Here is a 17,235-nt window from a genome sequence, read left to right as displayed (position 1 = left end):
GCGTTTGAAATCTTTTTTTGGGACGTCAGGCTCATACGGTTTTTGTGCAACGTATTGAGTTGCTGCTTTTACCATAAGGCGGCCTGCAATTCATTAGGTTTTGTGATTCAAGTGTGATGTTTCGGACGCATAGCAGACCATCGCCGTGCATCATGCGGATGAATTGTAACAGGCTTTAAAGCTTCTGTGCCGAAAGCGTGCGACGATACGAGATACGGTATCACCTTTTGTTAGCAGCCTAGCATTATCATGTCGTCATTTTGTTTAAGCGACGACACCAGTAGCTAACGACTTGGTCATCCAGTTTTGCCGCATGCTCAGCTGTCGAATCACGTGATTAAATGACGTCAGCCATGAAAAGCTGAAATGGTCAAATGAGCTATTTCGCGTAAGCCATCATGCAGCGTTTTGTTACGCCTGCCCTTACAATTGTACCATTGTGCTGATCGCATATATGTGCACTGAGCAGCTACAGTTCGTTATCATGCGTCTCTTGGTCACCGACAGCGCTCCCTGCGCCCGCAGATCTTCTACTGGAGATACACCTGTCCGCCCCTCATTGGTCTGGTTCTGGGGTCGGGGAGACCGTCCATTGCAGGCACAATGTAATTTATTTACACGTTTTGCGTACACTTTGCAAGAACTAGCCAATCGACAAAAACATCGCCCGCCAAACAGACTGTAAGTTAGCAAAGCTCGCCCACTCAGGATTCACCACATGAGTGAATCCTTTGAAATTCTCTGAACTTCTCTGAAAACTCACATGAGTAGGAAGACAGGGGAGGGGACGGTCAGACCAGGGATCACAGGCCGTTTTCCTTAGTACATCGTCTTGCTGCAATGGTTTTGGCGAGTCACGTCCGAAGGATCCTGGCCATGACCGGACCGACGTCACCGGATCACAGGTAACGTATGGTGTCGTCAGCCAATCAGATGAGCGCGAGCTTTCAAGACATGGGATCGAACACATCCAGTGAAGTGGGCGCCTCGGAGGAGCTACACGTCTGCGGGAGTCGTCACGTGACCAAACACATCCAGTGAAGTGGGCGCCTCGGAGGGGCTACACGTCTGCGGGAGTCGTCACGTGACCAAACACATCCAGTGAAGTAGGCGCCTCGGAGGGACTACACGTCTGCGGGAGTCGTCACGTGACCAAACACATCCAGTGAAGTGGGCGCCTCGGAGGGGCTACACGTCTGCGGGAGTCGTCACGTGACCAAACACGTCTAGTGAAGTGGGCGCCTCGGAGGAGCTACACGTCTACGGGAGTCGTCATATAGTCAAAGGCTCTTGACTAGCATGTCCCTACTGGATGACTCCGTATCAGAGTATCAGGGTACAGAGTATCGGGAAGCGTTGCCTCCCCATACTCTGGCCGTTTTTACATGGAGCTTCGGGTAGCACGGGCAGCTTCGGGCACCACGGTTACTTCGGTCTAGTCCACGGTTACTTCGGTCTAGTTGCCCTTTCTATGTCCTGTTCTTGTTGTATCCTCAATCGTGGTTTGATAGTATAGTATGACAGTTGCTGTAGCGAGCACCCACCTGACAGTCAACAACTTTAATAAGAAATGGCGTAATGCTGCCATGCTTTTTAGTGACAGAATGCCCGTTAAAAAGCTTTCCCACAAGGTTTTGCGGATCCTTATCCGTCAGTTTGTTTCGTTAATGGACATTAAAATCCTGCCTGAAGCACAGGCTTCGATTTTCACGATGAAAGGTCGAGAGGATCATTAAATGTTTGAGAGCGCCCTTTCCATGCATCGCCATATACATCAAACTGCAACATGAAATTACTGGGGCCGAGCCGCCCAAAGTATGCAAAATGAGCACCATCGTACTTTCTATCTGGCCACGAGCTCACTGACAATGGTGGAGTTTTGTTCAGTTACGATCAGCTCAGTTCAGTGCTTCAGATTAGTTCGATTATGTGGGCCATTGACGTCATTCAAACCGAGCATTCTGGCAGGACGTAATTGGGCAGCAACTCCCTCATTTCGGGAGGGGCACGTACTGTACAACTTTCACCCAGCTGCAACTCCGGTTTGATGGTTGGTCGCCACACCTTCACCTGCTGAACAGTTTTGGAAGCGTGCCTGCAGTGCTCGTGCTTAGGTGCTCTGCCCACCGCCAGCGCACCCGCTATATATGGAAAAACGCGGGCCGGGGGGACGGACCCGGACGCCCCTGTGCGTGCGGACAGCCGGAGTGGGCGGATACCGTTTCCGCTGCTGTGCGCGGGCGGCGCTCGTCTGGGCGCGGCATTGATCGCAGCTAGCGAGCGCGCGGCCGGCAGCAGCCATGTTTTTTTCCAAGCTCCGTCGCCACTATCGACCAACGACCTTGACTGACATTGGATGGCGGCGAGCGGAGGCCGATGACGCGTCTCGACGTTACACTTACTGCTGTTCTAGCCGGCTTGCTTAATTGCAGCAGAGGACTGGCGCGACCGTGCGTATTGTTCCCGTCTCGGCCACCCACCTGTGCTTCCCTGGAGAGAAGGAGAGGCGGTCAGCACACAAATAGCAGACCAGCGGTCGGGGCGCGTCGCGGCACGTGTGCCCACGCGCGCTGTCGGGGCCGTTTCCGGAAATACCTCGAGCACTATTCGGCTGGTGCTGTGACTGTTCTGATGTCCCAAGCATAATCCACAGAATGCTGCAAGTGTCTTTGGAGGATGCAGAAATGGTTGAAGTTGCTCACTGTCATATACACCCTTCACACACACACACACAACACACACACACACACACACACACACACACACACACCACACACACACACACACCACACACACACACACACACACACACACACACACACACACACACACACACACACACAACACACACACAACACACACACACACACACACACAACACACACACACACACACACACACACACACACACACACACACACACACACACACACACACACACACACACACACACACACACACACACACACACACACACACACACACACACACACACACACACACACACACACACACACACACACACACACACACACACACACACACACACACACACACACACACACACACACACACACACACACATATATATATATATATATATATATATATATATCCATATATGTATATATGCATAATGTACTGCCTGGAAGCCTTCCATGGCTTTTCTCAAAGAGCAACGATTAGTATTAAAGTGACCAAATCCCTGAGCATAATCGTGGTGCTGTAAACAATGATGTTAGCGGTATATATGCATATATACATATATGCATATATACATTATGCACAGTTCAGGCAGCTTTGCACACATATGCACAGTTCAGGCAGTTTTAACCACAGCAGGGCATACGTATGCCAAAGTTCAGGCAGTTTTAACCACAGCAGGGCATACGTATGCCAAAGTTCAGGCAGTTTTAACCACAGCAGGGCATACGTGTGCCAAAGTTCAGGCAGTTTTAACCACAGCAGGGCATACGTATGCCAAAGTTCAGGCCGTTTTAACCACAGCAGGGCATACGTATGCCAAAGCACGCCCATGATGTGGCATACGCCAGTAAGTTAACATTAACGTTATTACGTCAAGGGCCACCGGATAGCTGTAAGAACAAGGGTTAGCTCTATACTAATACATTGCACCTCATTTGCTAAAAGGATTTGGGGTGCCTGTAAGTTCCTTTCTGGTCGACCATAGTAGTCATACTCCAAGAAGTTCATGAACTGGATACGTAAGGTTGCGTTAAAGATGTATTCGCGTCAACATTACAAAAAAAAGCGTTTCAGGTAATATTACTCCGCTGCGTTTACGACTTAGTTAGCTGTGGTCGGTGGCACCCACACCGGCCCGGCGGAAACAACGCTTTCGAGACGCATCGACACGGCGACACTGGTGACACTGGTGACACAGTGACAGGCGGTGACATACTTCAGCCGCCTGATGTTCATTTCGAACCTCTCCACACAAGCGGCTTCAGGTGCAGGTCACTTCGAACCTCATGCTTGCTACTGCGCCGTGTAATCGGACAGGACGATCGCGGATCGCATGGATCACGCAGACGTCCGTGGGATCACTTTTCTCTTAATGCTTACAAAACAACATCAACGAAATCAGGAGCACAGATCGCACACCCCTGTGACCTCTCCTGTGCACACCGTTGCACGCTGGCAACGACTGCTAGCTGTGTCACGACCTAGATCTCGACTCCCTGCAGCCCGCCTCGTGCCGCCAGCCGGCGAGGTGGCAAGGCGGTGCGGGACGGGTGGGGAGCCCCCGTCCTGTCCAGCCGACGTCCGCGACCTGCCCGACCTTCTCCGTCCATGTTGTCAGTGTGTTGTTCTCCGCTTCTCTTGCGGCACTTCGGTAACCCTGAACGTTCTGTGTGTGTGTGTGTGTGTGTGTGTGTGTGTGTGTGTGTGTGTGTGTGTGTGTGTGTGTGTGTGTGTGTGTGTGTGTGTGTGGTGTGTGTGTGTGTGTGTGTGTGTGTTCATGCACCTGTTCTTAAACAGTTGTATTCGGTACCAGCATTTTCTTTCGTACAGCAAGACAACGAAAATCCTCTGAGTCTTCCAACAGGCGGCCGACGCATTAGCTTCTAGCGTACCACCGGCGGGAGAAAACTGGGTAAAATAGTTATGTTATTCATGCATGCATTATGCATGTAATGCGTGCTTCACTCCAGACATGAGGCTGTTGGACTAGAGAATGACTCGAGATCGCAGCTTCATGCGGCAGCAGCTCGGGCGGCGACTTCAGCACGGCTAGCACAGGCAGAGGCCCACTGTTATCACCTGTAGAGCTGAACCAATCAATCAATCAATCAGAGTCGTCGTGGGAAATGGCGCCCCAATCAAGAAGAAAAGGTAGGGTCTATCAGCGCTAAAGAAATTAGTGAAAGCAGCACCAGCCGCGGGAGCAGCGGTCTGGATTTCTTAATGCAGGATTCTTATTCTACCGCACTGCTGATGTAGCAATGTGCGCAAAGTTTACCGCTTTTTGAAGTCCAAGCTTAGCATAAGGGTGGCATGGCAAAACAAGAACACATTGAATTGAAGTTGTTAATTCGGCATGTTCTGAAGCTGAGTGTCCATCTGGCAGTCGAGAATGTGTTTGCAGTAAACCTAGTGTAATTTTTTTGACGGGTGCTGTTGTATATTGGTTTTATGTGCTACATCGTTGAGGGAAGGTAAACAAGTAGCTTACGTAGGCAGTCAAAGTAGCTTATTGAACGACATTTCATGAGCACAGACTTGCTGCCAAAACAGCCCAGCTGTAGCCCCCGTAGGCGACATATTCATTTTGATCCATGATCACTACCAAATCTCTTGTGATGAGATCTCTCTTTCCCCCTCTCGATTCAAATTTTGCCGAAAACCAAGGGTTATTCTGACAGGAAAATTTGTGAATCACTTTACACTTGTCAAATGAAGTCATCGTTCGCTGGAAAAATTGTGTCGTGGCGTGTCTTGTAAGCTGTACATTCCGAGCGTTGCCAAATCCCTCATCCCTTGTATGAGTGTGTCTATACTGTGGGCTCTTGTACATAACTCGTCGCCTTTGAATATTGAGGCATTCATGTAATCGTTCATTCTGGTCATTTCTATTTGTTTTTTTTCTGCGATCATGGGCCGTGTCATAAAATTTACGCACAATGATTGACTTTATGATTAGCTCTAAGGATGCTTGAAAACATCACTTTGTATACCATGATATTTGCAAGCCGCATTCAACGCGAACACATAAAAGCACACGCACACACACAAAAGCACATGCACACACACAAAAGCACATGCACACACACAAAAGCACATGCACACACACAAAAGCACATGCACACACACACACACACACACACACACACACACACACACACCACACACACACACACACACACACACACACACACACACACACACACACGCACACGCACACGCACAGCTCGCGTAAGCAAAACAATCAGGCTTACGCCTAAGGTAAGACACGTGCAAGAGAATGGGCCTCATGTTCCAACCACCGCTCAGCTCGGACCTCACGCGATTGGACTCCCACCTCTTCGGTTTTCGGAAATAAATCCCGTGTGATCACCATTTCCAAATTGGCGCGAACGTAATACGTGTCGTAATAGACTCGGCAAGGGAGACCAAAGCTGCCGGCTTTTTTCCGGACGGTATTCTGGTGCTGGTCTGGGTGCCGGAAAAACTGTGTCCAGGATGGAAATTGAGTGGAAAAGGTGCCCGTGGCTAGAACAAGTCGAAAGTAAATGTGTGGAACTTTGGATACGTTAGCTTTACAAAGGACAAACTTTTTACACAGTGAACCTTACTAACTGAACAGCACACGTATGTTGAAGGTTGGTTGTTATGAGGATAAAAAATCCCATCTCATGATGAAACAATTTCCCAAACGTGATGTTACCAAGGATGCAGGCATAGCTCAGACATGTGAGTGAGACTGGTAAATGTGCACATGTAAGGTGCTCACTGTCTGCAGCATTGACGTTTCTGAAGCACACATCACTCATGCCGAGTGTGCGCATGCACACGTACGCATGCATATGATTAAGGGGCTGTGTTTTTTGCTTGCTAATGTTCAACTGCCTTACTTGTTTGTTGGCAATGGGAAAATGAGCTATGCAAACAATGCATAACGATAAACAAAGTCCACTTCCCCGAAGTCGACCACGAAGTTGAGCATTTTTGGTCTGTGTCAGGCACGGATTCATTGCATTGCAGCCACAGCCCGATACTGAGCTGACTCCGGCCTGTAAAGCCTGCTGGAGTCAGGTTCAGAATCAACTTGGCCTATTGTGAGTCAGATCCAAATGGACTTTGGTCAAACGAGTCAAGCAAAAGCCAAGTGCACAAGATGGCGGGCCACCCACCTACTCATTGTGCGGGGGGGGGGGGGGGTGGATGTCTGAGAAGCAACAGAGCTGAGAAATGGTCAGATTAAGCTGTATTGTAGCAGCTTGCAATGGGGCTCTGCGGAAAAAAAAAACCTGCAGAGCAAAGCGCTCGCCATGACAACCGCGTGACTGGTCCAAGCCATCTGCGGCGGGTTAGAAACTCATATGAAGCCTAGCAGTTTTCAGCTGCTTATCAAATGCATCCGATTCCAGATATCAACCGTTACTCCCATAGAAGGCCCTGTTAGGTAGCATTTACAAAACGAGCATTTCCCCACCTAAACGCAACATTCCGTAAAGCTACTAGTAGCCCGTTAGATGGCAGAATATTGATCCGGCCAAAGTAAAGATGGCGCTACATTCGTTAACAGCTAAGAGTGACAGCGCCTAAACGCATCATTGGAGGACACCGTCCCTCCCATCAGGCAGCTAAGAAGATTAGCGCCACACATTCTCCAAAGAAACCAGCCCCGACTTGTCGCAGTGCAGCTTCTAAAGGACCACGAACACGCGTCGCATTCAGCGCACACATATATCCTTAAAAATATCGCACGCCATGCGCTGACCTACCAGCCACCTGACGTCGAATCACCACAGTGGGACAGCCAGCGATCACGTGGTCTATACATCATGCCGCGATCACGTGACCAGATCAGAGTGGCGTTCACGTCCAGCTCGCGGACATGATTGGGGGCCTGGGTTGGACGTCTGGAGGAGCCAGCCCGTTAGTGTCTGACCTCTGATCGGGCCCAATCGCGGACCAAGCCTCTAATCGGGCCCAGTCGCGGACCAAGCCTCTAATCGGGCCCAGTCGCGGATCAAACCTCTGATCGGGCCCAGTCGCGGACCAAGCCTCTAATCGGGCACAGTCGCGGACCAAACCTCTAATCGGGCCCAGTCGCGGACCAAGCCTCTAATCGGGCCCAGTCGCGGACCAAGCCTCTAATCGGGCCCAATCGCGGACCAAGCCTCTAATCGGGCCACAGTCGCGGACCAAACCTCTGATCGGGCCCAATCGCGGACCAAGCCTCTAATCGGGCCCAGTCGCGGACCAAGCCTCTAATCGGGCCCAATCGCGGACCAAGCCTCTAATCGGGCCCAGTCGCGGACCAAGCCTCTAATCGGGGCACAGTCCGCGGACCAACCTCTGATCGGGCCCAATCGCGGACCAAGCCTCTAATCGGGCCCAGTCGCGGACCAAGCCTCTAATCGGGCACAGTCGCGGACCAAGCCTCTAATCGGGCCCAGTCGCGGACCAAGCCTCTAATCGGACCCAGTCGCGGACCAAGCCTCTAATCGGGCCCAGTCGGGACCGAAACCTCTGATCGGGCCCAGTCGCGGACCAAGCCTCTAATCGGGCCCAGTCGCGTACCAAACCTCTGATCGGGCCCAGTTGCGGACCAAACCTCTGATCGGGCCCAGTCGCGGATCAAGCCACTGATCGGGCTCAGTCGTGAACCAGACCTCCAATCGGCCCTAGTCGCGGACTAAACCTCTGATCGGGTCCAGTTGTGGACCAAACCTCTGATTGGGCCCATCCTTAGGCCCAGCCTCCTGGCGGCCATAGCCGCCATAATACGGCTCATTGTCAGCGCTGGGAGGCCGACAGCACCCCTCTCGCTCAGGCGAAATGTCTGCTCCTTGATCTGATCTTTTACCAGATCATTTCATGGCAGCCAACATTCAGCATGTGACACAGATTTTTTCGGCGCCTCGAAACATCAAACACGGACGAAAGACGGCGTGTGGTCACAACAATCATCGCACTCATCAGCGGTTTTCGCAGTTCTCGCAAATCATCAGCGCAGTCCGGTGTAAATGCGCATACAGCAACAGCACCGCCTTCCACGACGCTGTTTAATCTTGTGTACTCTGCACAAAAGGCACATGCACCTCACGCACACGCAGCCGTCGCCACGCCGACCTCGGGTCCTGCGAGCCGAACCCGCTGCACCTGCCTCCCCCGCGAACCTCAGCACTGGAATCGTCATCCCGCGAAGAGTGATGCCGCGGACCGCTTGTGCGTGGGTGAGTCCATCATGATGTCTCTGCAAGGGGAGAAAAGGTTCTCATTGAAGTACAGGGATGTTTGGATCATTATGGACGGTTTAAGAGCACATCAAGCTTGCGTGGATCGCCTGTACCGTAAATACCATGGAAGCCTTCTTTGCTACGGGAAGACTAGCTTCAGAAAAGTGGGCAAGACAGTTTTCACAGTAAAAACAAGCACACAAACTTTTGAATCGCTAAATGAATCTGAATTTATTCGCTTTCGTGTTGGAAATGTCCGATTCGCGAGATATCCCATACAACCAAAACATATGGGTATTTCACATAGCGGGCTTGCCAGCCATGTAATTGTTAGGGACTACTAGGGTAATTGTCGGGCTGGGAAGTTGAAGCTGTAATGACTTATCAAGACTCACGATAGCTAATTAGTTTGAATTACATGGCAATTTGAAAGGCAGGAAGTTTGTTCGGGTACGCTTGACTTGACAATAATTCCAGCATACCTCACGTATATTATCACTTATGCATTAAGACAGCTATCTTTAAACTGGTATCAAAAACAATGCTGTGCTTGGTGCTTCATATGTATACACGTTAATAGCTTGGAGTCGTTCTATCGATCACCATGCATTGACAATATATAACACCCGTTGCACTAATTCATGTATGCACTGCTGACTATATCTTACTTTACATGTAGTGAATAAACAGATTGTATGTGCTTCACAGCCTACTTTTCAATAAATAAGCTTTATTCGGATTAGGTATCAGATTCGACAATTGTATCTGCGCTCCAGCCATATTCGGATTCCGTTTGCATTGTAACAGTCCGTTTGAATAATATCCAGATCTGGCTTTATTTGTTTTGGTTTGGCTTTGGGATGGATTCCACCACATCAAGCGCGGGTGCGCTCTGGTAAGCTGCAGATTTGGTTTTGTTTTCCTGTGGTCAATGTCTGACTACTGCACCGGCTCCAGCTACATTTTGTGGAGATCAGAGCCTTCTATGTCCAGTTTGGCCGGCAGGTGGCAACACGTACACTAACACAGCTCACCCTAAACAATGTCAGGCTGCCATCATTTCAGTATCCATTGGTGAATAAAATATTGGATATGAATGAGCATTGCCTGAGACTTGACGGACACTTCAGAAAGGTTTCATGCAAAACGACCAGTACCGCTAGAGCGCGTTCTTATGGCCTGTGCGCAACCCACTCGAGCGCCGACCAGTACCGCTAGAGCGCGTTCTTATGGCCTGTGTTTAAGCCACTCGGGCGCCGAAATCAGCAAGTTGTGCTGACGAAACACACGCATGCGAGCCAGCCGCGGATCAAAGCCCGCCAGTCATTGATGACGGACGTCGCCTGCCGGGTAGCCGACAGACCGGGCCCCATGCTCTAACCGTCCCAGTGGACCGACGCGGCGTGACTATGCTGTTCAGATCTCGGGCAGAATGCACCTGAACACCGCCTGTTGGTCGCTACATGAGCCCTCGACAGGAGCGGACGGAAGACGAGCCAAGAATCCGCATGACCTTTGTCGTTCGCCCTGTTTTCCACGGTTACGTTTGGTCGCTGTCAATGGTCGTTGTTTGCCTGACTTGACACGACCAAGGCCTGAACAGCAGGCCATAGCAACGGTGATGAGATATCGTTTGCTGTTTTTTCCATCTTTGATCTGTGAATGACCATATCGTGCAGCTGCTTTAGAGGTAGATGCTGCTGCCGGCCTGGCGAGCGCTAACAACGACAACGTTTGATTAAGCTGATTTTTCTCCGCTAGTGCGAAAACGTTGTTACTAACTTGGAAGAAGTCCTGGCTAACCGCGACATTTAGTTCCGAGCAAAAATACTCAAAAAAAACGTCGCCAAAAGAAAACTGGTGTTCTTAGAAAGCCCACAAAACTTGCACACCACCCGGAGAAAAATTTGACAACCATGGCCCATTACCCATTTCGGAATACAAATATGGGGACCGACTTTGACCGCCCACTTATATGGAACTTGCACGTTTAGTTGGTAACACTTTGAGTGACCTCGGATACCTGTACCTCTGCTTACTCCTCACCTGAAGCGACATCTCTCTGGTGGGAGTCTGTGCCTCTGCTCACTCCTCACCCAAGGCGACACCTCTCCGGTGTGAGACTGACCCTCTGCTTACTCCTCACCTGAGGCGACACCTCTCCAGCGTGTGTGTGTGTGTGGGGGGGGGGGGGGTACCTAGCGGTGGGCGACGTCCGCGGCTGCCTAGCCGCCGCTGAATGATGTGCGCCGCCGGCTGCCGCTGTCATCCCTTCTCACAAGAACGAATTTATAATGAGGAGCCCATTGGTCAGCATGCGAGTCAGGTGATGTTGTCAACGTCGCAGTCGAAGCCGCCCTGGAACGTGTCCAGGTCGAGGTCGACCGGCATGTGGTTCTGCTGCAGCGCGCCCATCAGGTTGGACATGAGCTGGGAGGGGCGTCTGCGGGTCCTCGGGCCGTGGCGCCGACACGGTCATCAGCGAGCCCGCGAACGGTTGGCCGGCTGGCGGCGGCGGAGCGGCAAAGGCCCTGTTACCGAAGCCGCTGGTGGTGTAGCTGCCGCCCGACGAGACCGGCGACGCCGAGCTGAACCTGATGGACGGCGAGGCCGTGTAGGAGGAGGAGACTGGCGAGCTGTAGCTGAGCGAGGCGCCGTAGGCGCTGCTGGCCGGCAGGCCGTGGTACAGGCCCTCCGCCTGCGCGTAGTGATCCGCCGTCAGGCTGGGTGACATGGAGCTGACGCTGGCCGCTAGTGACACGGACTGGAGGCCGTTGTAGTGGTCGCCGTCGGGGCCGGGCCGGCCGCTGGGCCCGGGCAGCAGGCCGGCGGGTTGGCCGTTGGGCGAGAGCGGCCCGCCGCCGGCGTACAGGCCGTAGCCGTTAATGCCGCGGTACGCCAGCGGCACGCCCGGCTCAAACTTGAAGCCGCCGTCGACCGAGTCGGCCAGCTGCTCCTGCTGGTAAGAGTCGAGCCGGTGCCGGTACCGCCAGGCGGCCAGCGGCGAGAGCCGGCCGCACGACGAGGCCGCCGAGTTGGCCCGGTGCCGGTAGTCGCCTCCAAGGAAGCCCGCCTGCGTCGGATGCAGCAGACTCTCGGCGAACCGGCCGTCCAGGCCGTCGCCCAGCGACGACGACGGGCTCGGCGTGTGGTCCAGGCCGCCGCGGATGGGCTCCACCTTCTCCTTGGCGCGGCCGCGCTTCTTCTCGTACTTGGACGTCTCGAGCGTGGCGCGCCGGCGAGTGCATTTGCCCGTCTTGGCGTCCGGGCTGATCATCCACCAGGAGGACTTGCCGGTGCCCTCGTTCTGCACCTTGATGAAGCGGCACCGGCCGAGCTGGTGCTGTCCCCTTTGTCTTTGAACCAGGGGATGTTGGTCACCATCCAGTCGTACACTTGTGCCAGCGTGAGCCGCTTCTCCGGCGACGAGAGGATCGCCTGCGTGATCAGGCCCGCGTAGCGGTGCGGGCCCCACACGCTGCGCCGGTTCGAGTTTTTCGGCTTGGGCAGCACGGCCGTGGAGTCAGAGGCGGCCGCCGGCTTGGCCAGGTCTCCGCCCAGCGGCGTGGTGCCCGGCTCCGTCTTGCAGAGCAGCAGGCCGCCGCCGTTGCCCGTTACGGTGCCATTGTGTCCCAGCGAGGGTATCAGAGTCGGTGGCGGCGGTGGCGGCGGAGGTGGCGCGTTCTGGTGGAAGTTCTACTGCTGTATGTCCCAAGGCGACGCCTCGGGCAGGTTGTCCAGCGGGTGTTGGCTCTGTGCATAGTCCTCGGGCCGCGGCAGGGGCCCGGTGTTGGCACGCAGCCGCTGCTGCGGCCCTAAGTTCGGATCGAAGTTCCCCTCGCCCGAGATATCCGACATCTCGTGGTACTCCACGCTGCCGGCCGGCCCGGCGGCGTGCACTCGTGCAACAGCGGTGTGGCGCAGGCCGTCCTTCACTGGTCCGCGTCGAGCCGTGCCTCCCCACCGGCAAGTGAGCAGCCCGGCGTGGGTGCGACAAGGACGGGGAGCCAGACGACCGTAGTCCTGCTTTTACGCAGATAGACGTTTGTGGGTAGCGCGGCTCGAGACACTGTTTCACTTTTTTCGGAGACGGCTGACACGTTTGATTGTTTCCCATTTGACCCCAGGTGTGACGGCCTAAAGAGGCATTGGTCACGATGTGACCCAGAACCCGTGGGAACCGCCCGAGATGCTTGATTGGGCATGGCGGTAACAGAGTCTATTCGTGGTGTCTCCACCTTGGGAGAGGACAGGAGTCAGTCTGCTCTCTTCCGTCGTGCTGTACGCCGGACCTTATGAGCGATTGGTGACGGGATGTTTGGGACGGATAGGGATCCCGCCATCGGCGGTCATAGGGAAGGTGACGAGTAATCATGTCGCCGGACAGGCCGGTCAGACCGAGTCTCCAGAGCGCGCAGGCCGAGGAGACCGTAAGGCGTGGACGCAGGTCGCGCCGAGCGCTCGTCGTCTGACGAGGGGCTCCAGCGTCCCATAGAGCGCGCTGTCTACCCCCAGGCCTCTGAGGGACGCGCCGTGGGGCGGTGCCTTGCAAAGCCTGCTCCGGTGGGCGGGAGGCGAGGGCGCAGAAGTGCTGGAAGCGACGCCTCCATGCTGGACGAGGCGCTGTTTAAGACGCATGCGCGGCAGCGGGGAGCTGCGAGCGGTGTGTGTGGCCGTGCGAATGGTCGGCCGCCCATCGTGGACGGAACGCTAGGAGCGTTCCTTTAAACAGGGAGCCGTCACCCTGGAGGTCTGGCGAGGGAACGAGTCGCCATTGGGCTTTGGACACCCGGTGTCGGCCCAGCAGCAGCGTCGGTGCCAAGCTGGCAGCCTAACGTGATACACTTTAAACAGGGCTTAAACGTGGCTTTATGGCAAGATCGAAATGTGATCAATGAATTTAACTGAACGAGGACCCACACCGACGAGCCAATTATAATGCCAAGGTGCAGGAAATAAGAGGGGGGGGGGGGGGGGGTCCCACCCGTGTGCAAGCCAAGGATGAATGGGATGATGTGGGTGCCAGCGAATGTAAATGCTTGGAGTGAGTGTGATGGGGCGCCGAGTGCACGGAGTCTGCGTGGATTAGTTAAGGCCGGGGGGGGGGGGGGGGCTCCCAGGGCCATTACCCAGTGGGCTCTTGCCAATATAATTCGCCAGTGCGTGGGACCCTTGCCAGTTAGGCGTACTAGTGTGCACGCGGTTCCGTTTTTGCCCCATTTAAATATTATCGCAAGCTAAAAGGTGGAGTTGGGGTACCGTGGTTAAGGGCGCACAGCCATGGGCGGGGAGACAGCCGTTCATGGTGCCTGACCGGACCCACCATCCCGCCAATGCCACAGTCATCCGCTTCATCTTAGCTCTGTGGCTCACATGAGTGTGCGCTGATGTTGGTTGTTCCGGAGCCACAACGTGCCGAGTCGCGCGCTAACATCATCTGGCTCGTATGCTGACCAATGGGCTCCTCATTATAAATTCGCTCTTGTGGGGACGCGCAACAGCGGCAGCCGGCGGCGCACAACATCCAGCGGCGGCCAGGCAGCCGCGCACGTCGCCCACCGTAGGACCCCCCCCCCCCCCCCCCCCCACATGAGTCCGCCGCTCTACTTACTTCCCACCTGAAGCGGCAGATCTCCGGCGTGAGTCTGCACCTCTGCTTACTCGCCACCTGAGGTGACACCTCTCCGGCGCGAGTCTGCACCGGACTGGCGTATTACTGCCCTTTCAAGCTGGATTTTAAATGATCATGACTTGTATGAAGAACTAAGGGAGGGTGAATTCTCGCTGAAATGGCATTTCCCTTCTTTACATATTCAGACAAGAAGCTGCAATAAGCCAAACCGACCATGGGTTGTATTAAGAAACACCTTTCATAGTTATATGACTATCTGTTTTGGTTTCCCGGCTATAAATCCAAAGATTCATGGAAACATCATACATGACGAGCCCTGTTTGCTGAACCTCCGGCGGGATGCCAGTCAGTGGACCTACCCGGCAGGCCGCGGCAAAGCTGACGGGATTTGTTTGCTGGACCTGATGGGCTGATGCCAATCTGTGGAATCCGACGCCGCGGTAAAGCTGACAAGATGTATGTTCTGTTCGTCGCTCGGGTGGAATCGGCGGCGCTGCAGCGGGCCGCCGCTCGTCGGCAGACCGCCCGGCCGCCGCTCGTCGGCAGACCGTCCGGCCGTCGCTCGTCGGCAGACCGTCCGGCCGCCGCTCTTCAGCAGACCGTCCGGCCGCCGCTCGTCGGCAGACCGTCCGGCCGCCGCTCGTCGGCAGGCCGTCCGACCGCCGCTCGTCGGCAGGCCGTCCGGCCGCCGCTCGTCGGCAGACCGTCCGGCCGCCGCTCGTCGGCAGACCGCCCGGCCGCCGCTCGTCGGCAGACCGCCCGGCCGCCGCTCGTCGGCAGACCGTCCGGCCGCCGCTCATCAGCAGACCGTCCGGCCGCCGCTCGTCGGCAGGCCGTCCGGCCGCCGCTCGTCGGCAGACCGCCCGACCGCCGCTCTTCGGCAGGCCATCCGGCCGCCGCTCGTCGCCAGACCGTCCGGCCGACGGCAAACGCCGCAGCCTAGCACCGCGAGGCCAGGCGCGACATGTCGGCACACGTAGGCCTCACATTGAAACCCCCCTTCTCCAAGGATGTGTCCGATGTCGGCGCGGCGACTGGCTAGTATTGTGGAAGTTAGACAGTTGACGGGCACAAACACGATTTGGTCGGCCGGGGACGGCTTCAGACGCGGCGCAAAACAACCAGCAACAGTTCAGTCGAGCTCAATAGAGACACAACAGCCGGTCCTTCTGTACGTGCGCCGACGACCGCTGAAAACCTGAATGTGGCTTTTGAAAGGCTCCATTTGTCTCTCAGATATCAGAATGTGGCTCTGGAATTTACAGAATGGAACACGCAGTTGCAGTTTGTCAAACTGCACACTTCTTGCAACTCGGTATGCGGTAGTGTGGCTGCAGGGCACGAAACAGCCATGGCTCAGTTTCAGAATAGCAGGAAAGGGTGGTGGTCCCCAAATTACCAAATGGGCGGATCCTTCCGCTTGGAAATGCTTCACCAAATGCTTAAATTCATCACGAGGTCACCGTCCAGCACTTGACAAGGCAGCACTCTTCGTTGGCGCACTATTGAGATGGCCTTAGAACAGGATCCCGACATCCCAATTATCAAGTCAACGTTGGCTGGATATGGCCGGATTTTGGTCATTAGTTGGAATTTCAAGAGCGAGCCCGTAGGAGCAAAGCTATTTCCCCATCGAGCAATGCTCACACGCCCGGTCCTGTATGGTTGCCAGGTTGTCTGGGCTGCTCTTTGCTGCTGCGTGACCCGGGTCCACGATGTTCTGCGACCTTTTAAGTCTCTGTGGCCATTAAAGATACCTTCGCGCCCGGTGTTATCATCCGCCTGTCCTTTCGGCTGTGGTGGTGTGATGCTGTGGTGCATAATGTTGAACTTACAAGATGCAAATGGGTTCCGGATCGACACAATATTTTAAGTGTACCGTCCTTCACTGACCCGTGGGTAGGAAACCATTGCCCAGAATGTCTGTCGAGACATTTCATAGCCCGGTAGAGCCTCATAAAGTCTATCTGAGGAGCAGACTGAGGTAAAGTCATCTGATAATTTGTCCCAAGGGGATAAAGGTGGTGGAAACTCCGGAAAGTTTGAGGGTGATCCAGCGATGTTTTACCTCTATTTTTATGCGGACCACCGCCGGCGAGCGCTTATGATAAAGGCACGACTAAACTTGGGCTGAGTTTAGAAATGGCCGCACTATCACCGCTGAAACTGCAGCCTCTGGAGGACCTCCCATTCGCTCCCCTCCCTTGGTTCGAACAACAGGTTCAGCGTTCAGGCGCAGGCGGTGAGCGCAATGTCCGGGTGGTTGGCGCCTGTGGCTTCCAAATCGGGGCACGAGGTCGAACCCGAGTTGCCCCATGGTCCTGGAACGCTGTCATGATCTCAGCAGTCACTCGTACGCCATAAAAGGGTCCATGAAGACGTGCGTCACGATTTCTTCTATTGAAAAGGCGTACAGGCAGCGAACCATGCTGCTGCCACTTTGGAAGCAACGCCAATCAAGCAGATTACTTTTGCGACGAAATGTGTACAATGTCGAAGTGATATTTTCACAAAACGGTATCACTTACATGATTCGAAATGGCAACCTCATCTATCGTGCTCTGTATCCTTGCGTCCCATAAAAGCTGCGTGCATTAAATGAAACTTAAAAAGCAAAAACAAAAGCAACAACGAACACTGCACATTGCTTACGACCTCAAGCCCAGCACATTG

General features: G+C 54.3%; 1 protein-coding gene across 1 annotated transcript in view; it reads right to left on the bottom strand.

The window, feature by feature from the left end:
- Window positions 1-11,252: 11,252 nt before the first annotated feature.
- LOC119094922 (forkhead box protein O-like) overlaps window positions 11,253-17,235 on the bottom strand; it is a 34,373-nt gene continuing 28,390 nt past the window's right edge. The window contains exons 2-5 of the mRNA XM_037217832.1: window positions 12,654-12,829; window positions 12,325-12,512; window positions 11,426-12,286; window positions 11,253-11,373 (exon numbers count right to left, since the gene is read on the bottom strand). Of these exons, the coding sequence (XP_037073727.1) occupies window positions 11,253-11,373; window positions 11,426-12,286; window positions 12,325-12,512; window positions 12,654-12,829 (1,346 nt within the window). The remainder of the gene's footprint in view (window positions 11,374-11,425; window positions 12,287-12,324; window positions 12,513-12,653; window positions 12,830-17,235) is intronic.

Source organism: Pollicipes pollicipes, unplaced genomic scaffold (assembly GCF_011947565.3).
Source record: "Pollicipes pollicipes isolate AB1234 unplaced genomic scaffold, Ppol_2.1 Scaffold_4219;HRSCAF=4965_pilon_pilon_pilon, whole genome shotgun sequence".
NCBI lineage: Eukaryota > Metazoa > Arthropoda > Thecostraca > Pollicipedomorpha > Pollicipedidae > Pollicipes > Pollicipes pollicipes.
This window is presented reverse-complemented; position numbering and strand designations above follow the sequence as displayed.